Here is a 26780-nt window from a genome sequence, read left to right on the forward strand (position 1 = left end):
ATAATAAGATTTATTGAGAACGATTTATCGTGTGGATAAAGAAATCTTACCAGCAGTGTTAGCCCTACAGCCCACACATACTCCACCACTGACAGACTCGCTATCATCAAATACCTGTTGATCAAACACACATCGACTAGCCAAACCGTTACAGTCGCATTCTGAAGGGGTGTTAAGTTATCATCAATTTTGTTTGAAATGTTGGATTTTGAATAATAGAATGAAATTAGTTTGGGGTTTAGGGTTAGTATATCAAATATTATGATGGAAATGTTTTTAATACCACGAAACAAAAGTCAACAAGCAAATGAACAAAGGATGAATTATTATTAACCTTGACAAACGAAAGGATTCTCCGTGGTGGCCTCTCGCCAGGGAAGGTCGTTGAACATGTCGAGACAACGCTCACAGTTCTTGCCAGCTGTGTTGTGGAGACATTCACACGCGCTCGTCGTACAGTACTCTCCGTGACCGTGACACGTGCATCTGGATGAAAATGAAATGAACGGAAATAATTTGCTTGTATATAATACAATATGGATAGCAACTGAACGTAAATTCAGCTCACAGTTTGACTGCATCTTATATAAATCTACCTAGAATCTTAATATACTAAAATCAACAACCTGCCCCATCCTTAATGACCTGATTTAACTCCCCAATCTTCCTGTTTAACAGTTTTTAACGAATATTCAACAGAACAGTTGACATACCTTCCTCCGACTGATAGATCAGAAATAGAGTAATAATAGGTCTTCATTACTTCGTTCTTCGCATTTGAGAAGTACTGATCGCCGAATGTGTTGAGATTGATCAGCCTGATCCTGATGTCTGTTGCGCGCATCCAGGCAAGGAGTGCTGGGTTGTTAAACAACTGCTCTGTTTCTTTAGCACCTGGACGATCTGGATGGGAATATTCCTTTCATTAGGGTTAATTTAACTTCAATGAAACTTAATTTAAATCAATTGGTTTAATTTTAATTATTCAATTAGTTGATTTAACTTTAATTAAGTTTAATTTTGTGAAAGATAAATCGCAAATTGCTTGGTTTGGTCGAAAATAATTTTACAACTTACATACCAATGCTTATTTAAATTCGCTGAGCATTCGACCCTAAACAACGAACGAGTGGTTATTTATGTTAAATCAATCAAATAAGTAGATTTGCTAAAACCTTTCAAAGGACTGAAGGCGACTACTCCCCCCTGTAGTGGAGATATTTCACTGTATTTATCTGTGCAAATAGCTTTAGCTTCATCCCAAGGGTAAATCTCCTCATCAGTCCTCTTGTTGAAAGTTTTGTAACATGTCGAGGAGAAATACTGATAAACCTCCCAGTTTCGTCCGTAATCTGAACTTTTCTCTATCACCATGCTCTCTGGTCTGGGACTTTGGAACTCGATTCTGCAAGATAAATCAAGTTAGCCAGACAAATCGATGAGCTTATGATACTTTGTAACTTACATTTACAACGAATCTATATTTAAATCAAAACTTGAGACATACACATTACACAACTGCATATTCTGTGGACTAGGAGCAGGTAATTTAATTTTAAAATTACTAACGCTCCCCCTTTTAAAACGGTGTCCAGTTAAATATGGGAGCATTCGTCAGCTTAAAATAGCATTGGGCCCTTGATCAATATTTTAGTATTGTTTTATACTTACTTAATGTACTCGATGTCAAAACTTTTGTTGAAAGGTAAGTGCAATGTCATGTTACCAATGTTCTGATCATACAAAGTGTTTGATTGCCAGGAAGTCTGATTATCGACCTCATTTCTGTCAGTCAAATATGTTGTTGGATGGCTGAGATCTGGGTCACCTGAAAATTACCAAGTTTTAATCAGTAACAAGACAAAATGTTATACAAAGTTATCATAAAAAGACCTATATTTATTTTTAAATGCATGATTAGATAACAAGACAATTTCATAAGCATTATTTAAAATGTATCATGAAACTTGTTATAAAGCAGCAAAGCTTACCAGCGTCACACTCGTAACAGTTCTCATCATCCAAGTTAGGAACACCAGTTTCTTGCTGAACACAGTATTGTGATGGTGGATCTCCGCAAGTGTTGGATGCAAAGACCTGGGCTCGGAAGGCAATGTTGATAAAGTCAGGCATACATCTCACAGCTTCTCCAGCGGGGTTGTAACATGACCCCTCACCAGTCTCTGCTGATATTCCTTTAGAAAGAAATATCAGGAGAGTACTGAGGAATACCTTCATGGCACTGGAATGATATGATTATAAGGAATAATTATTAACAGTCCCCTTCAGGTGTGCAATAACATACTCTTCACATTCGTTTATTTGATCCTGTCAGTTGTCTTCCAAGAATTGATCGATTTGAGGTCTCCATTGTGGGAGTTATGATTTGAAGAAGAAGAAGAAGAAAACAAATCATGGTGAATGAAATTATTGATCAAACCGATGCAGCTTACTGTACTGGAGGGTGTTCTGGAAACATATAAGTGATATAACAGGATTTCAGATGCCTACTGTATAATATTATATAGCTTACTGTATGAAGTGAATGAAGCTCTTAACTAATATGAATAATGAGCAGAGTTTTATTCTTTAGCTATGCTCTCTGTACCAGCTTCATGTCCTGTTAGACTCAGACAGTGAGTCAAGAGTCTGGCAGAATAAGGAGTCCCATGGGTCATACTGGCATATGACCCAGAAATTTGGGTCAAGTCCACCATGCCTGCTGTGTAGATCTGGTATTGACTGCAACTATATTAGCCAGAAAGACCCATGGATTCATACCAGGAAAGAGACTGATGGACAATCGACAAATAGTCAATACAACTTTGACATTGAACAATGTTTACCAGGTCTGATTTTTAAAGCTTGGTGATATTTTTCACTACAATGTTACAATATTCTGCATTATTTTATACAATGTAAGAAGCACCAAGAAGGTTACACCGCTACCATATTGAAGCCTAGTGACCTAGCCCATGGCATCCACATGCCTGGAAGTGATCGAGAAATTGCTAAAAGTAAAGTAAAGTAAAATTTATCACATCACATCATCACATGTATTAATTATTTATCAAATACAATATTTATTAAAAATTTATCGAAACATTATCCTATTTTTAAAACCTAATCAAACTTTTTAATGTCTGCCTCAATGTGGCTGCTGAGAGAACAGAAAGCAACAAAGTGGTGTCCCACGAAGCGGTTCTTCAAAGATCTATCAGTCCGCTTGTTGATGATATCACTGTGTTAGATACAGATTATGCAGATGACATGGCTGTACTGGATAACAGCGAGGAAGGTCTTCAAGAAACAACTGACCTTTTGTGTATGTATGGTGCCCAGGGAGGTCTTAGAATCAATGGTAAAAAGACTGAGGCTATGGTCATTGGTAAAGCAACCTCTCAACGGCCATACACGAAAGAAGCCACAGTGAACATCACTGTTGAAGACACGCCAGTGCAGCAAGTTAGTGACTTTACGTACTTAGGTACAATTATTTCCAGCGACGGTACTATCGACCGTGAGCTGTCAGCTAGGATTCAGAAAGCTTCCGGAGCCTTCAATCAACTGAGTAATATATGGAAAAACCGCAACATCCAGTCTTATACAAAGATCAGGATTTATAAGGCAGCGGTTTTGACAATATTGTTATATGGTAGTGAGGTTTGGAACACAACCAAAAAGCAGCTACATCGCTTTGAGGTGTTCCATCAGCGTTGCTTGAGGAGAATACTTAGGATAAGATGGCTCGATCGGGTTAGAAACACTGAAGTGCTGGAGCGTGCAAAGATAAATCCAGTAGAGACGTACATAGGAGCAAACCGCCTGCGTTGGTTTGGCCATGTCACCAGAATGCCAGACACTAGGCTTCCAAAGTACCTGCTTAACTGGACCCCTGCCCATGGGAGAAGATCTAGGGGCCGTCCAAGAAAGAACTGGAGGAAATGTTTGCTGGAAGATGCTGCAGCGTTTACAGGAAACACTGACATAGACCTAGAAGGAGCGAGCGAGATGGCTAGTGACCGCAAACTTTGGAGGGAGATGATACGTCACAAACGGGAGTTCATTGGTGCAGGCCACTCGAATGATTGAGGAGACCTAATCAAGTAATCAAACTTCCCAGTGGAATAAAGATTTATAAAACGCTTCTTTGCCGCATAAGGATGAAACCAAAGATAATTGTTATGTTTCTCTTAATACTGACATAACTGCTAAAAATATTTTAATTACGTTATGAACCTACTAAACTGCAAGCTAAACAGCTGCCTAGATGTCTTAGTGAATAGTATAAATGAATACTCGCATAGCTAGATTTCACTATGAGAACATAGACAAACCTTTCCCAAACTTTCATTTCTAGTTGACGAAAATATTATCTATGTTTAGCCTTTTGTGGAAGTTATGGTTAAATAAAAGAAAAGATTGTTTTTCCATTGAATAAGAAAATTCCTCTAGGAAGAATGTCTCAACGTTTCGGTGTGATTGAAACTTGGATCATTACATATGCCTTAGCAATACAATACAAAGCATGCACATATGCACACTGCACTGAGGAAGATGAAAACTCGAATTGAAAGTATTTGCTAATTGTCCACTAACACCAAAGGTTATAGTAAAAGGATGATATGATGTGTGAAGGAAAGTGTGGAAAGGGGTAGATAGATCAAATATGGCAAGTTGTATTAGACAGCAGAACTGGTCATAATTTTCTAAATAGACAAGCATATAAAAGTAAAAGTAAAAGTAAAAATGATGACATAACAAGGATACAAGGATACAAGGATACAAAAGTGATAATTATTTTATTGAATTCACAATAGTTATAATTCTGAAATAATTTAAGGTTACACAATTCTAGTTATTTACAAATGTGTAGGGATAAAATAGAAATGTTTTATAATACTATTTTCTATGAATAGATCAGATTTGTAAATTTCGATCTTATTTTGAGGTCCTATAGCATTATGCATTGGCCAGTATTTGAGTGGAAATCTGGGCTCTTATAGTAGGCTGTAAAATGTTCGTTCACAGAGAGAATTGAATGGATTGCTCTTGCTGTGGCAGTAAATTTTGTAGGGTCTAGTGTTTTATCGGATAGCAAACTGGCTAGGTCAGTAATATTTTTGGGGTGGAAGTTAAATTTTTCTCTAACTGAGGAGTAGAGTAAACAGTCAGTTAGAACATGAATTTCGTCCTCAATAGGCTTAAGCCCCTTGCTGAAAAAGCAGAAAGTGCACCATCGTTGTTCTCTTGGTACTAGGGGGGTTTCGTAATGGCCCCTCTCAATGTAAAGATTGTGGCAGCTAATACGAAACCTTGTTAAGCTTTTCCGAGCATCAGGGATCTTAACCACTCCTAAGTATGTTTCTGGTTCAAAATCATGTTTAATTTGATTGTAGAATTCTAATTTAGGTGAGGATGCCTTGGCAGATTTCTAGGTATCCATAAATTCTTCCCTCATGTTGTGACTGATTTGGGTAGAGAGCTTGGATTTTGAAGAGGATGAGTGGGGGAAGTTATATTTGGTGAGAAGATTGGAGATGTTGGTGTACCAAGGAAGGCCCAGTATAATCTGCTCGTGAAATGCAGCAGAGAGAAGTTCATTTTCAGTGCTTTCAAGGCGACTATAGAAATCTATTGCAAGTTTGCATGCTTCAAAGAAGAGGGGGTGGCGCCCACTTTCGCCCCAGCAGCCTATATTTGATGCTTTTGAATGGACAGACAAGGACCACTTGATAAACTTAAGGTGGAATCTTTCATAGTGGTCTTGTGAGATGTACTTGAGAGTATGCTGGGAGTTGGCTTTGCTATCTGTTTTGGAGAGGTATCTCATGGTTTTTGAGTGGGGACATAAGATTTGGCAGCCATAGAGCAGGATCGGTTTTATTAGAGAGTCAAATAGAATGTTTAGGGAACGGTGAGAGAGGGCATCTTTAACGATATTGCCTTTGAGGCCATAGAGAGCACGGAGAGCCTTGGCCCTCAGTTCAGTATTTGCTGCTGTAAAAGATCCATATCTGTGGAATATTATGCCAAGATAGCAGTATTTTTCGGTGTGTTGAATGGGCTGGCCTCCCAAAATGAATGTTTCATAGGATTGTTTTCTTTTAGGAGGGCAGAATATGATTAATGATATGAGAATCTTGGTTTTTTTTATGTTAACTTCAAGGCCCATAGAGTTACAGAAGTCGACTAGGATGTTTATATTGTCTTGCAAGGCCTTGGGACTTAGGGCAAGTAACATCATCACTAATGTCTACCAAGTATCATCACACTACATGGAAAAATAACTATTTCTCCATCAAATTTAAAGGTAATAATTCATCAAATATTAATCATGAATAAAAACAACATTACAAAATTTAATTTATTCATACTTCCCAGTGGAGTAAAGATTTATAAATGATAAAACGTTTCTTTGCTACATAAGGATGAAACCACAGATAATCATTGTGTTTTTCCTTATTACTGATATAACTGGTACAAACTGGTTAAAACTTCTTTCGAAACATTCCAAAAATGAAAGTCATTTACAATACATTTTATATGTGCTCTGCGTAATGCATCACATGAATCAGTTTTTAATCTATTAACTTATTACACATTTGTGCTCTGCTTTAGCATCACTTGACTATTTTAAAAAATTGGTTGTTCAGGCCATGACCTTATAGTCAGCCAATTGGCCATTGCTGAAATTGAATGTAATTTATTTTACAATACATTTGAAATCATTTTCTTTTTAAAAATATGGTTTAGTTGCTGTAGCGCAATGCATTAATTAAATGGGTCACAGGCTACACATCAAATAATTTTTATCGCGCAACCACAGCAATACCAAAAAGATTATTGGAGCAATACGAGCTGTAAAAGATTTTGATTTTGATTTTGATTGGTCATGACAATCCTTTGCAGTTCGAAATGGCCTTGATTCACGATGTCAATCCTTCCTAGCTCGGCGAGGCCCAGTGGTGCATCTCACCGATCTACGGACGAGAATATGGTGGTTGCGAGAATATGCGCGGTGCGGCCAGGTAGTGCATCGCGCTAGAAGAAATGGCCCATTGGTACATCTTGCCGATCTAACGAAGAGTTTAATCATTACTTGACGATGTCAATTCATCGCAGCTCGGCGCGGCACAGTAGCCAGTAGCGCATTTCGCCGATCTAGCTGTGAGAAGCCTCATTGAGTGAGCGGCGCGGCACAGTATCCTTGCTTGGGCTTGCTGAAAATGTTTGTGCTGTAGTGAGTGGCAAGAAATGTGACGATGCTAAGTCCCCTTCCTACTTGTCAGCTCCCTCCAGCATTCTAATGGGTCATACTACCTCAGACGAAAGCTCCATACACAAGTCCTTAGAAGCCATTCAGACGTCCATTAAAAACTTGAGAGACAATGATAGCCATCTTAGGACTCTCGACTCCATCAACACAAAGCTCGCTGAACTAAAACTAGACATCAACTGTTTTAAAAACAGTAGATCATCAAATGTGTCCACTCCTGACCTTCCCATGCCACCTTTTAACATAGGGTCACCAGCAGCATCTGAGACAGTCAATGAACAGCTCCTTCTGGATGCGCAGAAGCATGCAAGTGCAGAGGATTCCAAGTCCAAGCACATTGTGTCGTATGTCCCGGACTTCATAGACACAGACTTAAACACTAAGCTGCTGGTTTTCCTTAATCAACAGAAGGAAGCCTTTGATGGCAACTCAGAGAATGGCCATGATGTTCTGAGCTTTGGCGAACCGTACGACTACCCTGGAGCTAAAGCTGCAAAGCCCAAATCAACAGAACTCCCTGAGGTTCTTGCTGAGCTAGCCTCTAAAATAAAAGATCAGCACCCAGGATCAGTGACTAACCAGTGCCTGATAAACCGATACACCGACGAGAACAGCTTCCTTCCTAAGCACTCTGATAACGAACAGTCACTGGTCCATGATAGTTCCATCTTTACAGTATCCTTAGGAGGAGAATGCTCTGTCAAGTTCACAAAAAAAAGTGATCTTGAAGGGGAGATTGTAGAGACAGTAGAGGGATGCAGTCTCTATGTTATGAGCAAACAGTCTCAGTTTCACTGGGACCACAGAATTGACAAAAGCACGGAAAAGAGACACCTACGATATAGTATCACCTTCCGATACATAAGCAGTAGCACCAATGCGACACTGATTATTGGTGACTCCAATACCCGGTACCTCCGATTTGGGTCTGGAAAAGGAACATTTGGACACCGCTTGCCTGGAAGAAGAATAGAATGCTTCACCATAGATAAGCTAGATCCTACCCTTTGTGTAGGTTATAAAAACATTATAGTTCATTGTGGAGTAAACAACATCAAGAATGATGGGGGGAATGTTAAATATTGGGCAAATGAGCTGAACAAAAAGCTCAAGACTATAAGTGAATTGTGCCCTTACGCTAAAATAATTGTTTCACCTATACTGCCAACTAGGTCCTCCTTGCTGAACGAAAGGGCTATGGAGTTTAACAGGTTTTTATTTGGATACTGTGATACCAATTCTAGAATAGGTACATTAGATTTTAATAGCTTTGTTGACGAAGATGGTCTGCTGAATCAGCAGTTTTGTAGATATAAGAAGCCGGATGACCCAATTCACCTTGGATCAAACGGTATATTCAAACTCTCCCGGGCTTTTGCTCACAAGATATTTGGTAGCCCTGTTGACGGGAGATCATTCAGTGATGTTGTTAATGCCAAAGCTAGAGGCAGATTTTCCCCACGACCACGTAGATCTATACTTCAGTCATGATAGTTAAATTGATATGCGAAATTTGCTGCTGCTGCAATAAACCTGTACGAGCTGGACACCCTTTCATAATTTGTCAGATGTGTGACAAAATAATGCACAAAAAATGCAAAACTAATGACAACATAGTCAAATTTCGAGATGAAATATACTGCAAAGTCTGTATTGAAGCCAACGATATTATTCGATACAACCCTTTCTACCAAGCTCCCCACTTTGCTAACAACGGCCTTATTGATGATGAGCCAGTTAATTATATTGAATCTATCTACAACAGCTCAAAAATTCTTGAAAACTGCAAAACATTCTCCATAACAGAGTTGAATGCCACCACCCTGCCTGGAAATTCAGTCGAATATATGTCCACTTTATTCCTCAACATTGATGGGAATGCAACAAACTTTGACAACTTTGCAGTTGAGCAGTCTAGTATAAACCACAAGTTTTCTGTTATTGGTCTTGCAGAAGCTCAGTGGATACTCCTCGTGTTACCAATCCCGTTATTTCTGTCAAGACAAAAACCAGTTCAAGGCTAAAGGATCAGGAGTTTGTCTTTACCTGAAAAACTCTCTAAACTTTAATAAGATTACTGGATTATCTCTCTGTAATGAGCACATAGAATCACTGTTTGTATCTATCACCAATATGAAAGACCCAACCGTTGTAGGGGTTATCTACCGTCCTCCAAACGCATCACTTGAACTGTTTAACGAAGCATATGAACGTATTCTCTCTAAACTGAATGGCAAGAAGGTATATATCCTTGGGGATTTCAATGTTAACATTTTAAACCACCCATCTTCATCAGAGGACAAATTCCAAGAAATAATATTTAACAATGGCTTTATACCAACCATATCAGTGCCAACTCACCATATGCCTGGTTGTTCCAGGACTTGTATTGACAATATCCACACCAATGTATTAGACCAATCCCTTATCTCTGGTGTCATATCTGACAAGATCTCCCATCACCACCCTATATTCACTTTTGTTAAGCTTTCCCCCGACTCTGTGTCACTATCTGATTCACCAGACAAAATTACTATACACTACGACTATAGTAATGCTAACCTAGAGAAGCTCTGTCTTGAAATAGAAAACGATTTGGATAGGTTCCACTACAGTTGTGACACATTTGACTCTTTTATGCAGCTATTTCAAGAAAAAATAGACTTGTCTTGCAAACTTCTAACTCCAAGAACCACTAAACGTAATAGCATAACCAACCCTTGGATTACCCAGGGCCTAATTAATTCCATCGAGAAGAAAGCTAGATTGTATTTTGAATGGAAAAAGACTTGTACATTAAAATTACCTGACGGGGATCCGAATAAGCACATTTGCTACAAGGAATTCGACAAGTTTCTCAAAAGCTCAATAAATATGGCAAAGGCTATGTGCTACACTAGAAAATTCGAAAAGTACAGCATGAACTCTAAAAAGACGTGGGAAGTTATTAATGAACTCCGTGGTAAAACTATGTCTCGATGTAAGGACGATTTTGTCATAAACGGTCAGAGAGTTACCTGCAGACGAATAATTGCTAACAAATTTTGTGAATATTTTACATCTCTTGCAAGTAATCTCAATAAAAATGTACTGTCGAACAATAGTATTTCTCTGGAACCAATTGAATCATTTGCTCAGTTCATGTCAAATTCAGTATCTGACTCCATTTATCTGGAAGAAACTAATAAAGACGAGATCATCGAGGTGATCAAAGATTTTCAAAATGGCAAGGCGAGTGACATACCAATAATTGTTGTAAAGAAATCATCAAAGCTTATAGCTGGTACCTTGGCCAGGCTTTACAACACATGTATACAAAGTGGTACATTCCCGACTATTTTTAAAACTGGTAAAGTTATTCCTATTTACAAGAAAGACAATAAGGAATGTATCGAAAACTATCGGCCTGTATCAATATTACCTTTATTTGGAAAAATTTTCGAGAAGATCATTTACAAACGGCTCTATAATTTCTTCACATCTAAAGGTGTACTGACCGACTCACAGTTTGGATTTAGAAAAGGTCATTCCACCACTCATGCTCTACACAAATCTATAGACTCCGTTACAAAGACTCTAGCTGGCAATAAACATGTCTTAGGAATATTCATTGACTTAAGCAAAGCATTCGACACCCTTGACCACAACATTCTTCTAAGCAAATTAAACTCCTATGGTATTAGGGGCACAGCACTTACCTTACTTAAAAGCTATTTGACTAACAGAAAGCAGTATGTTATGTATAACGATGTACCATCAGAAACACTGGATGTGAAATTTGGGGTACCACAGGGGTCAATTCTAGGGCCGTTACTCTTCCTACTGTATATGAACGATATAGTGAACTGTTTTTCTGACAGTGAGGTGAAATTTGTACTTTATGCTGATGACACTAATATCTTTATATCGGGACCATCTAGAGAAGCAACATACAAAAAAGCAAACTTAGTTCTTAAACATGTGTCGATTTACATGAAATGTAATCTACTCCATATCAATATGTCTAAATGTTGCTACATCCATTTTAAACCTGCCTCTGAATATGATGAGACCTGTGCAAGGACCAGACCATTTGCTAACCTGCTAGATGAGTCTAGGTCAATATTCATCGATGGTAAGGTTATTACTAAAGTCAAGGATACCAAATTCCTAGGTATTGTTATAGATAGTAAGTTAAACTGGGCTGCCCATATGCACTACATTCGTAAAAAACTTCGGTCCATGACTGGTGCAATCTGTAGAATTCGACACTCGATACCTGGTGAACTATATTTGAAAATATATAATGCTCTCTTTGAATCACATCTCAGTTATGGTATAAGTGTTTGGGGCGTTGTCCTTAAAGAACGATCAAATGACAGTCTTTTTATCACACAGAAGCACTGTGTAAGGATCCTTTTTGGTGATCTCGACTCATATTTAGATAAACAATCAACATGTGCACGTACTAGACCGTATGGTATGCAAAAATTAGACCATAAACACTTTGAAAAGGAGCATACAAAACCCATTTTTAATAGACTAAAAATTCTAACGGCTCAAAACTTGTACAAATATCACTGCATTTTAGAATTCTCTAAGATTATCAAGTACCACTGCCCATACTCCCTTTATGAGGCCATCAACATTTCAAACCGTGCAACGAGTCTAACTGTTATTCTTCTAAATAAATCAAATACCTTTTTGTTTAATGCAGCCAAGCTTTGGAACACAGTTCATAAAAAAATTTTAACTTCAAGCAATTGCCTAGAAACTTCCATTAACTTGATAAAATTGAGAACCAAAGCACTATTAGTACAATCACAGGCAGCTGACTTAAAAGATACCTGGACTCCAACCAATTTTAAATTGCAGTAATTAAATTGCACATGCAGCAGCACACACCTAATATTACTATCATGATTGAACTATAAGCTGATAAGCTTTCAGATCCATTTTTAACCACTTGATGTAATGTTTTTAATAATTAAATATTTTATTTTACAAATTTATATCAGATCGAACCTATATTTGATAATCGAACCTATATTCGATAATCAAACCTGTATTCGATAGTTAAATTTATGCGATAAATTGATATTGATATTATTATTGTTGAATGAAGTTAACTCCTGAGATAAATTTTATTAATTTTTTAACAAAGGGACTTGGAGTATAAACGACCAAGTTCGCATAAATGCCTACCCAACCAAGAATTTAGGAGGCAAGGGTGGGTGCGTAAACTTTACGGTCTGCACTCTCCGATCCTGTATCACCCTGGATTCTTTTTGACGTATTTTTGTATTAGGTATATACCTTCTATCCATTCTCTTGCTACTCCAAGTCCCCTAAGATATCTGGTAAAAAGGTCCTGCTAGTTATATATAAAATATATTTATGTTTGCTTTAATTGATACTAAATAAAATTGTTGTTTTCTTGAAATTGTTGTTTTCTTGACAGTAACGCACCGCGCTACAAACGAAGTGGTTAGTAAAACAAATTTTTTTTTTAAAGTAAAACAAATTTAAATTTTGGTATTTATTAATAACAATCAAAACATATCATATCATAAAAATAAAGCCGCGCGTTGGTTGACTGCCTCAGTATGGTGAATAATTTAAGCTTGAAGGTGCCCTGCGCATTTACAGAACATTATGTGCGATCACATGATCACGAAGACCTGTGAGCGCCAAATTTAATTTAAACTTTCTAGAAATCGTACATCACTACGAGTTACTCATGCTTTTGAATTATAGGAGTGCGGATAGTCAGGTATTTCATTCATTCATACTTAATCGGTTTAAAGCTGTATATTTAGAACTCACTATTGTTTGAACTATGAAAGCAGAACGTAAATAATGGACAATATCAAATATACCGACGACAATACCAAAAACCCGAGTGCCGCATTGACTTTTCCGGATCCGTTTTTACCGAAGGCTTATCCACAAGTTACTCATGCTGCATGTATAGTCTGATAATATTTTGTTTTATCTCTAGCAAGCATTCTGTAAGTTTGAGTGTCGTATTTATTATAGAAGAGCCAGCCAACCTCCGCATTACAATCTTTTGTATGCCAGGTTCGTTTATAAAATCTAATCATATAATAAGATTGATCCAATAGTCTAAGATGAACGGTATATCTTAGCTCATCGTTATTAAAATCCTAATAGATGAATTAATCAAGTAATGTTCCCTTCCAACACAACTAAACAACAAACAAATGCTTGCTCACCAGTGGTGACGCAATCGTAGGGGCATGCAGTTGGTTCAGATAACTCTCACCCCGACGACAGCGTCGAGAAATTATCAAATTATGCATTTGCGCCATACTGGACACATTTTATATTTAATATTTTGTGGTTTGTAGAAATTAGTGTCATCTAAAGTATAGCTTAACTGGCGAGCAAGCATCGTCCCACTCGGCGGGGACGAAAATACCGAGTCCAATCACAGAAAGTTAACCAAAAGATAAAAACAAGAGCTCGGATATCAACAAAAATCACACGCTCCAGACGACGGGGGAAGAGAGGATAGGAAGTAAGCTGCTGGGCTCAACAAATTTTGATGATTGTAAGCAAATTCGTTCTTGTGCCCTATAATAATTTGGTATTGAGGTATGACCCTGTACTGTGCGTGATAGTGAAAATGAAAGTGAATGTGAATCTGTAATTCGAACGAAATGAGTTATGGCCAGACGATTCTTCAATTTCAAAATAATAAAGTTGTTGCGAGAAACGTCTGCTCTATTCAATGTCCAAAGCCCTTGCGCTTGTGAAACAAGCGCGCCCGCAGTGGCGCGAAAGCACATGGTTAGGTGGAGAAAAACGTTATTCTATAAGCAGCGCAGCCGAGCCCTGAAGTAAAAATTTTTTTAATTGACATCCTCAATCAATTATTAAACATGGTTGCAGTTGATTGCAACAATACCATTTTATTGATACATGTTTCGTGTCCCAAATAACCTACTAAAAAGTAAAACAAAATATAAGTAAAATAAAACGTAAATTTTATCATCTTATGAACTAAATTGACTGTCACGTTGTGAACTGTTGGAGGACTTCGCCGCTTCGACGCGCCGCGCAAACTAGCATTCTTGCTTCGCTTCGCATCGTCGTCGAGCATCGACAAACGATCTCGATGGATTGACATCGTCAATCAATGTGAACTGCTGTCATGTTATGAACTAAATTGACTGTTGACAATACCAAATTACTTCAGGTCGTAGCTTCGAAGTAAAGCAAAAATGATAATTTGCGACGATCACAGTTGAATGAAATGGTTGACATACGTTGCATGCCACTTTTCGCGCGCGAAGCCGCCGAAACATGTATCAATGAAAAATATATAATACATAATATAATAAGTAACATTAATTATTTATCAAATAAAATATTTGTAAAAGATTTATCAAAAAACTATCTCATTGTCAATTATTTACAATTTAGAACCCTAATCAAACTTTCCAATGGAGTAAAGATTTATAAAACGCTTTTTTGCCATAAAAGGATGAAACCAAAAGTAATCATTATGTTTTTCTTTATTACTGACATAACTCCCTCAATTCTTTCTAAAACTTTAATATTTAATAGAAAAAATTGGCGGTGCGCGCTACTTCGAATAAATTTAGACGACTAGTATCATCCGCCCAGTAATGCTTTTGCGGAGCATCAACAATCAGCTTTGAACAATTTCAAATTTATGCGAGTGCCTTTCATGTCAAGTTATATTATAAGATTACACCAATAATTCGCTTCAAAATATATAATCAAATGTTTGGTCGGACAATTTCAATGTTCAACTTTTTTGGTGACCTAAAAAATTTCCTTTCATATATTAGTGGAAGGTTTTAACGGACACTTCATTTCCTTCTTTTAAGCCACGCCACATAACATAACATAACATTATAAATAATGCCTCTCTGGGCATCTCAAAAAGAAATTCATAGAAAATGAACACTTTACGTTTGAAACCATATAATTACAAACTTTTTAAAAAATTTAACTAAATACCTTTGATATTAACCTTCTTCCTCTTAGCTACCAATGGATTATCTTTCATATAACTTACATAACTATTCCTATTAGACACAGACACATCTATCCTATCAAAGATGTCATATGAAAGTTCCCAGTGATGACCAAGCTTATTAGCTCGATATCCATGAAGCCGAAAGGCATCTAATCCCCTCTTGAAACCAGTAACTGACTCACTAGCTTTCACAAGTGGTGGTAGACTGTTCCAATAGCGCAAGACCCTTTGGGCAAAGAAATCAGTCTCATTTGTGGTGAATCTATGAGTCTTTGATCTAGCAGCAACGGTCCTACCAGAACGACCAAATAAATCGGAACCATAACCCACAAAGCCTTCCTGGATCTTGAACATCTCAATGAGATCTCCACGAACCCTGCGTTCAAGCAGGGTTGTGAGGTTCAGCTTATCCAGTCTCTCTCTGTACGTCATGAGTCCCAATCCATCAATCATACGGGTGAACGATCTTTGAACACCTTCCAATTCAAGAATCAGTGACCAGTTTCCATGCCTAGCCATTGGAGCCCATGCCTGTGAACAATACTCTATATGAGGCTTTACTAAAGACTTATACAAGCCCAGCATAACGCTTTTCTCCCTCGATATAATATTTCTTGTAAGCCAGGCAATGGTACTATTAGCTTTAGCAATGCACTTTCTCACATGACCCTCAAAGTTGAAGCTGGTGTTAAAGACAACTCCAAGGTCCTTCTCGCTTTCAACACATCTCAAAGGCACACCACCAAACAAGTACTGATTCTTAGGATTACAAGAACCAATTTGCATGACCATACACTTATCTACATTAAAATTTAAACACCAACGAGACTCCCAAAGTTCTAGCAACTTCAAATCAGCTGTTAGATTAATAAAAGGATTAACAATCATTTTAACATCATCAGCAAAAAGTTTGATAATAGCTTTGATTCCTTCTGGAAGATCATTTACAAATAAAAGAAAGAGCAATGGTCCCAAAACACTGCCTTGGGGCACTCCTGAGAGTATATACTTAATCTCAGAAAATTCATCTCCTACTTTAACTTTCATAGACCTCCCTACTAAAAAGTTTTCTAAAATACCAATTATCTCCTCAGGAACACCAACATTTCTTAATTTAACTAATAAACGGTGGTGTGGTACGCTATCAAAGGCCTTAGAGAAATCAAAGTATAATATATCAGCACAGCCACCTTCAGCCAGCAAGTCATTGACAGCGTCAATAGACTCCAGTAGGTTAGATAAGCATGACCGACCCTTCATGAAGCCGTGCTGCGTGCTACTAAGCACCTGTTCAACACCATCGAGAATATACTCCCTAAGAAGCTTCTCATAGGCTTTGCATAGTATACAAGTCAGTGACACAGGCCTGTAATTATTAGGACTATGTACTGACCCCTTTTTGTGCAAGGCCACAACAGTGGCAGTTTTCCATACCTCAGGAATATACTGCTCAGAAGCACAGGCACTAAACAGCAACACAACCGCATCCACAAAGGAACTGTTCTCACTTAAATACCTCAGGAGTCTAGGATGAACACCATCAGGACCCATAGCTTTACTAATATCTAGTGATCCCAAAATCTTGGCAACACTTTCAGGGTGCACCATAAATTTACTCCAGAAGTAATCATTATTACATTCTGTATAACAATTTTGAGGCAGAGGGCCAAAAGGTTCAGGTTTAAAAACTGACTGGAAAAAATCAGCTAACACTTCTGCCGTTTCAGAAGGAGACTTGGTCTCAGAACCATCATCTGTTTTAAGTCTTTCTACAGATTTTCTTAAAACACTTTTAGATTTAAGGTAATTAAAAAGAGGTTTACAATTTAACTTAAACAATTTAGTCACTTTAGTCTCATATTTGATCTTTGCCTTAATCTCAGCGTTCTGGTACATCCGCTGCTCGTACTCGGCTGCGTTAAACATCACCATCGTAGGATCCTCGTCAAAATCCTTCCATGCCCGGTCCTTGCACTTTCTTTTCCTAACCAGACTAGAGCAATCCCAGGGTAACCTCTGTAAGATCTCCCCACCTTTAGTTGTTTTAAGGTGGGTGGTTGGAACACGATCTGAAATGACACTAAGTTTTTGGTGTAATTCTTCCCACATCTCTTCGACCTGAAGATCTTCTCTAGAGTACCCCCAGCTGATGTCTGATGACTGTGTGTTAACAAAGTCCTGATCCACCTTATACCAGCTTTTCTTCTTAGATGTAAGGAACTCGACATTGTTTTTGACTTTCAGCTCGACCAGTAGTGATACATGATCGCTTTTACCGAGAGGAGCAAGGATATCAACATTATTTACAAAACAATCATTATTGCAGAAGACCTGATCAAGCAAGGAGCATTGAGTTGTATCACCAACCTTCCTGACACGTGTCGAAGACCCAGTGACATACCACTTCAAACCTTTCCTGGTAAAGACATTCAAGAATTCTGATTCCATCAGCAACCTTCTGTCACATGAGTTTGGTGGGCGCTCGACTAAACTTTTGTCCCAGTTAACATGAGGTAGGTTCACATCGCCAACTATCACCAACTCTTCATCCGCATTAACTGGTAAACGTTCAAGAGCACCTAACAGGCCAGCATTGTCCTTCATATCAATCATTGCCGATCCCCCGTGTTGATAGTTTCAAGGTTCGTCATCTACCTTGTGTAAACTATTTGTTTACTATATATTTGTTTACTATATGATTCTAATACAGCTCTACTATGATCACTGCTTATATTGTCCGTTTACAGCGTTTGAATATGGACACTTCTTGAAGCCATGTCATGTTAACGAATCAAAGTCGTCGCGTGGTTACCTGATGGGATTACTGTGTTGCCTCTTACAATACGACTGTCATCTTAATATTCAAATTGTGCTACTCGTTACCTTGCAACTTAGTCCACCCGATAATATAATTTCAGGGTTGTTGCTAACTGATTGCATCAAAAACGAATTACATTATCCCCTTGGTTATTGAACAGTTCGTTTCACTATAGTAATGACGTCATAAGTTTGCACCACACTTAAGTTTTCAGTTATTCACTCCGAGGTCATTTGATTTCATTCCAATTTACTGATTCTTTTCCCGTTGGTTTTTTAAGTAGGTGGTATCTATTTTGATTTGATAATGTAAGTAGGCGACGAATTGGTGTATTAGGGAATTATAGCAAAATTTCAGGTTATCCTAAGCTTTGGCCACTGACCACTTTGGCCTCTCTTACCTTTATTTTAGTACATAGGGTATTCTATTTATCTGGCCATCTGACCGATTCGATTTCGAGGGACTAGTGACATAGGGTCTAGAATGTAGACTGCAGCTTCCAACAACTGTTCTGCGGCCAACTCGCAGCTGCTCATCATTTATCATCATCATGAAATTCCTCAGGTCTCTTTGTCAACTCAAGTTACTGTACCAAATCCTATTTTCACTCGATTATCAAGTAGTACAGGAACACCAAAGTGCCACACTGCTTCATCTAGAAGCTTCCTTCTTCCAATGCGGAGGTACGTTGAAGAAGCTGAATAGAAAAAAGTATGTTTCACTACCGTGCTGAGTTGTGTCTTCCATTGCATCCTCCTGCAGTTTGTCTGCATCAGAACCTTTTCACATCTGGTCTCATTACCATTAACATTCAATGGAAGTCCTGTCGTAACATGTCAGCTCTTTCAAGAACATTCTGTTGTCTGAAAACTACTTCATCTGTTACACACTCTTTTCTTTACTTCATCTTCACTGTACTTAAAAACTTAACCAACCAACTATTATCAAACATGTCAATCTTACAAATGTCAACAATCCTAAAATAATTTAGAACCGAAATGTGATCCTTTGTAAGATTATATGTCCCAAAAGTCAAATTGACTTGTACTCAAGTATAAAGTCGAACAATTTACTCCAATAACCACGGTCACTAGCAAGTTCTCTCAAATGAAGAATATCATCATACGACTCAAGCAAGATGAAACGCTTCCAGAGGTCAACCTTCAGGTGGTGTAGGAGGTTACGTCTGTGAGCCCCGAGTCTACCAACTTCACTACACATCTCGACAGCAAAACACAGCGCAGCTTGAGCTGGTGATCTTTCATCGCTCCTCAGTATGTGTCCTAGCATCTTCCACCTAGATAACTCAGCACGCTCAGACATAGGGGTAGAGTTACTCTGTTTGTAGAGGGTATCTTTGGACATCATACTGCGTGGCCAGCTGACATTCATGATCTTTCTGAGGGGGTTACGGTGACATGCGTCTAGTTTGTCCCAGTACGATTTAGGCATTCCCCAGCAACTAGAGTTATACATGAGGATAGATACTACTTGGGCCTCATAGACCTTCAGCTTCTTCTGTAGGGGGATCTTACTCTGGCACCAGACCTTCTTGAAGTTCTGGAATGCTACATTGGCTAACATGATTCTTCTGGTGACATCTTTCCTACTTTCTAGCAGAGAACCCAATAACTTGCTACTGCACCATTCTTCATTCATTCTAAGGGGTTTACCATCATCCATGACCTCATCTTTCCCAGCTATGTAGACGTGTACAAACTCTGTCTTTGATTCATTAATATTCAGATTCCACTCTTTGAACACCTTAGTAGCGATAGGGAGGAGGGCTTCTAGAGCATCTTTGTCTTCACCAAGATAGTCGATGTCATCAGAGTATGCATCTTCTTCAGGCATGCCACTAGGGCTTATAGGAGGGGTTGGGTGCAGCGTCACGGCACGCAGGTGGTAGCAGGCACCAGCTAGAGTGATCGTGAAACAGAGGCCTGAAACACTATTGTTAAATCAGAGAAGTAATGACACACGTTGATAAGTCAGGAAAGAAGTCAATAGATATACAAAGACCCCACGGCTAACAGAGACATCATATATATAACATACTCCTGAAATATAGGGAGTTAACTCACATTCAAATATAGATACAAACATATAAAATATAATAGGAGAATATCAAGTTCACAATCTCCCTAAACTTTCTCTCAAATATTAAAAATGTTTAAATATTAAAAATCCCTAAAAACAACATACCCAAGTATCAAACTGGGCTACCTTTAAAACACAGATTCTGCCGTGGGTCAATTCAATCAAAACAATAGAATTATATCAAATAATTCATTCTCATTCATTCACACTTTTTATTTTAAAAGTTCAGTTCTAACTTTCATTATACATTACAGTTTAATAGTTCAATTCCAACGTTCATTACACATTACATCAATTACTGAGCTTACAATACAGAGTACTGTCTCAGTTCACTAGGAAGTGTCCCTTTTTCTAACACCTCACGCAACAAAGACGAAGATGCACCAGCCTTTGTCAAACAGTCTGCAAGCTGGAGATTTGTTGGAACCCACACATAACGTACTTCATTTTTGTTGAATCGTTGTCTTAGACAAGCCATGGGAATCCTCAACCCTTTGTCTTCAAGGGTGTTTGTTGTTTTCACAGCATCAAAGAGAGACTTGCAATCCGTTATACAGACTATAGGAACATCTATTTTCACAATTTCATTCCACTGCGCTTTAATCAGCTCTGCAGACTCCAGGCCGTCAACTAATGCCCAACTTTCAGCAGCTAATGTGCTCTTACATACTTTCTTTATCTTTCTACTCTGCCATGTAAGTGGACAGCACTGACCAGATCGGTCAACCATCAATGCCCACCTTGTGAGGATCCATCAGCCAGGTTACCAAAGGAAGCATCACTGAATACAACCATTGTTGTGTGTTGAAGGTCAAGTGAAGGAAACCTGATTGACAGTGGGTTTTTCTGCATAAACACAATTGTCTTGTTCACCAGTTTCAGATCTTTGATCGTTCCCGAAGCATAGGAGTTGGATGCAATGCATGTGCCATACGCAATATCTGGTCGTGACTGTGTTGCTGCCCAGAGCAGCTGTCCTGCTACTGATCGCAACTGACTTCTTTCTGCCTCATTGATTGGACATGCATTCAGTTTTACTTTGTTCTGGTCGATTTTGATTCTGCTCACTTGATTTACATAACCCAGCTGTGATATTTTTATTGCCCTGTAACTTTGACTGAGATCGAGCCCAGTGTACGTAAAGGATGTATCGACTTCCATACTGAGCTTGTATTTCATTTTTAAGGCACCAATGACCTCTTTGATGAATATTTCCAGTCCTCCAAACATAAGATCATCAACATGGATCACTATGATCCCACACGGCTTATCATTTCTCTGTAAAAAGAAAAATGATTCATCGTACACTGACACTGCTACACCAAGCTCTACTAGGGTATCTCTTAGTTCGACATACCACATTCTTGGACCATCAACCAAGCCATGTAGATGCATTTGAGGAGTTTCCACAATTTTCCAGATACCTTAGCTTCATTTGGTGGTTTAATGTATACTGTTCTTGAGATATCTTTTCCCTGTAGAAAAGCAGCCTGTACATCAATGTGCTGCAGTTTCCAATGCTCTGCTTGCAAAAGAGTAATTGCCAATCTGATTGAGTCCCTACTGCATGTTGGGGAATCTGATCGTATTGCTTGATTTTTCTCCTGATAGCCTAGAGCAACTAACCGTGCCTTGTACACATTCGTGGTATTCTTTATCTTCTTTGTGATTACCCACCTCACACCAATCGTTTTCTGACCTTCATCAGGAACTTCCTCATAGACTTTATTGGTACAAAACTTTTCAAGCTCTGCCTCCTTAGCATCAACAATTGCTTGTTCACATGAATCTGTAACGCTTGTAAACATAACTTCATGTTCCTGCTCCTCTTCTCTATCTTCGTGCCATTCCTCTGTTAACTCAAACCAGTCGACACAATGAGTTTCTTCCTCCCCATCAAGCTGAATGTTCAGGCAGTTTTTGTATTTTCCTCCAGCCTTACCTGCTCTACTAAGGATGTAAGCCTTCTCCCAGACATCCTCTTCTCCCTCTTCAGGGTACTTGGGTTTGTACATCACAGAAGTTTTCGTCTTAGGCAGGTTTTTATTTCCATTACCATTAACACTGGCTGTGCTTACAGGAGCACTAGAAGGAGTATCTATTTCATCAGTTATTTGCGCCTGAGCCAATGGCAAACTGTCATTTTCATCCTGATTTCTTTCTTCTGTTCTTGTCATATTTTTCTCAAAGTCAGATAATTCATCATTGTTCGATTCTGAAGGAGCTTTGACACTGACGGGATCACTTTTGTCCTTCAAATTACCAGTTTCTTCTAATTCAGGGACATATGTTGGCTTAATGTGACAAGGATGTACCTTGATGATCTGAAATCCATGCTTTACAACAAACGTCTGACCATCCCGACCTATGACAACACCTGGTCCATGCCAGGAGTCACTGTTGTTTCTTTTATAGAAAATCTTTTCCCCTGGATCGAGATGAACATCATTACATGTTCTGACCTGGCTTTTCAAAGCTCTCATGATCTTGGAACTATTCTCTGCTCTTATAAACCCCTCTCTGGCAATCCTCATTGCTCTTAGATGATTCTCTACAGTTTCACTACAGACACTACTAATCGATTCCATTGCAGGAAGCTTACTGTCTATCACATTGGGGAAAGATGGATTTCTACCCATAACCAACTGCATGGGTGAATACCCACCCGTCATTTGTAAAGAGTTTTTAGCACTAAGTGCCCAGCTCAAAGCTGTTTTCCACGAACAATTCGAATCTTGCTTTGTTTTTATCATACTTTCAGCTAGAACTTGATGATGGCGTTCAACCATACCATTGCTAAAAGGACTTTCAGCTGCCGATTGTTGTGATTCGATATTGAATCTCTCACACATTTCTACATATTCTGCATTAGAAAACTCCCCTCCATTATCGGCCATAAAACGGCGGGGAGGCCAGAACTGTGCTATCCACCCAGAACAGATTGCCTCTACAATTGTCTCTTTTCGTTTATTTGGAACCAACAATGCAACTGAATATCGTGTAGCACAGTCAATCATGTGCAGAAATGTTACCTCTCCCTGGACCGTTTTCAAGTCCATAGCTACACAATCATTAAACACTGTTCCTCGTGGGAGACCAACTACTGGTCTGGGCTTTGGCTTAGAGTATCTTTGACACACTTCACACTTTTGGCATACATCCTCTAGTACCTCAAGAAATAGTTTAGAGTCAAAACCTGCATTCTTTAGGAGGGTCTTTAGTTTGTACATCGGTGCATGGGCAAACTGTCTGTGAAGTTTAAGTGCCTTTTTCGCCATAAGCTTTTTGTTGTTCCCACCAAAAGTTTCATCTGTAACTGTGAGAAATACTTTCACACTGGAGTCCACAAGACTCCTCTTTTTGTTACAGATAGGCACACAATAGTGTCCAGATTTGCACTCCAAAAGGGGTATTTTCTCTCCATTGAACTCGAGAGTATCTTCAAGAAAGTTAAGGATTGCACCAACCTTTTTTAATGCAGGCTTACTAAGCAGAAGAGGAATATCACATTTGACAACATTTGCCTCAATCAAGATTCTTTTGCTTCCGATTCTTCCAGGAATTTTAATGAGCTTATTTGACACAACTGACTTACCATCTCCAAACGTGAAAGGTGTCTGGCAGCTAGTTGAAGACATCATGATCTCTCTCTCTCAGCATCATCAAGTGTTTCTATGTACTGGCTGACCCAATTCTCGCCAACGACAGATTTTGTACAACCTGAATCGATAACTGCACAAGAAAGAGTCTCAAAAACTAGTGAATTCACTTCACTGTTTTGCTGGTAAAGCACAGACTCTGGATCAGCCACTGTAGTAAGCAATGTTATGTATGTACGTGACAATGAGTCATCTACTTCCATCTCAGCAGGTTGACCTTGAACCAAGAAATTTCTCGATGTCCCTTGTTCAGATCTCCAATTTGGGTTTGGTGCTGCTTGATTAGTACACTCTCTTGAGTAGTGACCATTCTTCCCACAGTTGAAGCAATTGATCTGAGATCTGGGCCTCTTACCTCTCACATACGGATTCCCCTGATTTCTAAGAGTTCCCCTACTCCTCATGGGACCTCCTCTATCTTGTCCTCTACTCCGTCTGTAACCATGGGAGGTAAAATTACATGACTCTTCTGGTTCAGTCTTGATACAAGACCCCGTCACTTGGTCAAGTCCTGATCTGTTCACATGTACAGGAAAAATCTTTGATATCGTTGAGATCATTTCTGCATATGTAAACTCTTTAACCGTTGCCAGTGCAAGATCCACTTTTTCACTTGACAGATTTGCACTGTTTAGAACTCTATATGCTAGTATTGCATCTGGCAGTTCCATCTTGTGTTTCCTCAGGTCTTCATACAACTTAGCGAATTCAGAAATAAATGCCTGAAGATTCATACCCTCTTGACGTTCAAACTTTTCAAATCGACAATATGCCCGATATGCCATGTGAGATGAGTCCTCCTGGTATATACTGTCCAGGCGTTTTATAACTTTGTCCAACCCGTCATCAGCAGTTAAGACGTCTATTCCTAACGATCTCACATGGTTCTTCACCGGTCCCTCAGACAATTCCAAAAGGAATGCAGTTGCCCGACGCTTCTTTTCGTAGGATGTGAAAGTATTCCATAGGTCAATATCCAACCGCCAGTCTTCATAATTCTGACCTTCCTTGTATGCCGGTGGGGCCTTTTGTGGTCCAACAGCTTTCCTTTCTACCACCTTATCTTCACCTGTCATTTTTGAACCGCTGCCTGCTACCAATGTTAAATCAGAGAAGCAATGACACACGTTGATAAGTCAGGAAAGAAGTCAATAGATATACAAAGACCCCACGGCTAACAGAGACATCATATATATAACATACTCCTGAAATATAGGGAGTTAACTCACATTCAAATATAGATACAAACATATAAAATATAATAGGAGAATATCAAGTTCACAACTATCACCTTGGGGTCCTCCATTGGTGCTGATGAATTCAAGGGAGGTAGCGTTGTTGACTCGCACCTTGATCTTGGTGTTGCTCAGGAGGAATCTCACTAGTCTGATCTCATCTCTTGTGCACCCTGCGTCCTCTAGTAGGTTGAGCACAGTCTGCCTACTGATCGTATCGAAGGCACTGGACACGTCTAGGCCCATCTTGTGGAAAGACCACTCTCTTTCTTTTACGATGCTGATCAACATACGGTGACACCATACCAACTTGATTGAATAATCCCTTTCCTCTTTAAAGTTTCTTTGTAGTTTATGTGTCTGTTCTTCTTTGACTTAAAAACCAGCTATCTGCATTCGTTTTCGACTGGTGTCTTAGATCTTAACAAACCTCTTTCTCTCTCTTTCGGTTAAGGTCAACAGTTTCTGACTTCCTACTGTAAGAGGGAAGCCTTCTCGCCGTGCCCACAGCATGCAACTCCTGCTAGCTGCACGCCAGGACTCCCAAAGTATATACGAAATCATAAAATAATAAATATCAATGCAACAGACCCCTGGCCCTGGAGTCTTGAAGCTGTCACTACCTGGCTCAGAGCAAACCCACTTCTGTTGTAGTACTTCTGCGGGCAGACAAGGGTAAAGGATGAAAAATCCTAGGAGGTTACCCAAAAAGGAGGTTACCAAATATCCTCATTCTGAGCGTCATGATCTGGATGCACTTGCAGAGGAGGTGCTGGGATGTTTCTGCTTCTCCTGGAAACTGTTCACAATCTTGCATCTCAAAGTTGACGTTGTTCGCCACGTTCTGAAGTAAACTAGTGGGCTGTGACCTAACCTGACAGCTGCCATGTTAGCCATCTGATGTGAGTTCCAGAAAATTCAAGTTCCTGTATTCATATTTATGGAGGAACATCTCAAGTAGGATTTTCCTTTGTCACTGAGTGTGGCCTAATCTTAACAAACCACTCTTAGAACTTTCTCGTTTATCCAATTGTACGTCCAGTGCCACTTCATATTGCAGCCTGTAATAAAGACCCCAGGGTGCTAGAAACTTTCTAGAACCTCATGTGTGCAGGGGTACGGGCAACGGGCTGGGCAGTACCATGATCACGAATCGAGTCTAAGTTATATTTAGATTCAGGAGTTATAAGTTTATTTGATAGTTGTAAAATGGTTTGTTCCAGCCTTGGTAGGGCTACATCCTGTTCTTTCATGTGAGGAGCTGTCCCTTAAGTCTGAACACTCATGTTGTACATTGTCAATAACATGTCGCTCTTTAAGATGGAGGCAATATATTTCTTCAGTTTATATCTTACACATGTCAGCTCTTCCTTTGAGTTGAAAATGATTCTCTGAGCTGTTCTTCATTTGATATTACTCCAACCATGTCACATTCTCTCCCCTGAACTCTTCCGCTCAGTTCTTAAGTATGTGCCCTATTTCCACATGAAAAGTTGAGTATTATAAGTTGCTCTGCTGCTTCAGATCCAGTCCAAAGTGATCTCCACTTCCAAACAAGATTTATTGCGATATTTCTAGCTACTCAAAGCCATTTAAGAGATATTTAGTGCTGAAAGCGTTTGATTTAAATCTTTGCAGAAGTTGTGGGTAAATAATTTGTATATTATTCCTATGAAAC

At 38.9% G+C, this 26780-nt stretch overlaps 2 protein-coding genes across 52 annotated transcripts in view; one reads left to right on the forward strand and one right to left on the reverse strand.

Annotated features, from left to right (window-relative positions):
• Positions 1–2255, reverse strand: part of LOC134820336 (laminin subunit gamma-1-like) — a 42287-nt gene extending 40032 nt beyond the window's left edge. For both annotated transcript variants that reach the window (XM_063830586.1, XM_063830585.1), the window contains exons 1-6: positions 1992–2255; positions 1672–1828; positions 1176–1405; positions 714–903; positions 335–486; positions 51–161 (exon numbers count right to left, since the gene is read on the reverse strand). In XM_063830586.1, coding sequence (XP_063686656.1) covers positions 51–161; positions 335–486; positions 714–903; positions 1176–1405; positions 1672–1828; positions 1992–2238 — 1087 coding nt within the window. In that variant the 5' untranslated portion in view covers positions 2239–2255. The remainder of the gene's footprint in view (positions 1–50; positions 162–334; positions 487–713; positions 904–1175; positions 1406–1671; positions 1829–1991) is intronic.
• The window catches only part of LOC134820337 (far upstream element-binding protein 1-like), a 71927-nt gene that overhangs the window by 30943 nt on the left and 14204 nt on the right, over positions 1–26780 (forward strand). For 21 of the 50 annotated variants that reach the window (XM_063830593.1, XM_063830597.1, XM_063830616.1 and 18 more), the window contains exon 1: positions 26758–26761. The exons of 28 other annotated variants lie outside the window; for them this stretch is intronic. The gene's annotated coding sequence lies outside the window, so the exon portion shown is untranslated. Of the gene's footprint in view, positions 1–26751; positions 26762–26780 lie in introns of those variants that run through there. One more of the 50 variants, XM_063830594.1, reaches the window with a different exon arrangement.

Source organism: Bolinopsis microptera, chromosome 9, assembly GCF_026151205.1.
Source record: "Bolinopsis microptera isolate Bmic1 chromosome 9, MBARI_Bmic_1.0, whole genome shotgun sequence".
NCBI classification, from domain to species: Eukaryota; Metazoa; Ctenophora; class Tentaculata; order Lobata; family Bolinopsidae; genus Bolinopsis; species Bolinopsis microptera.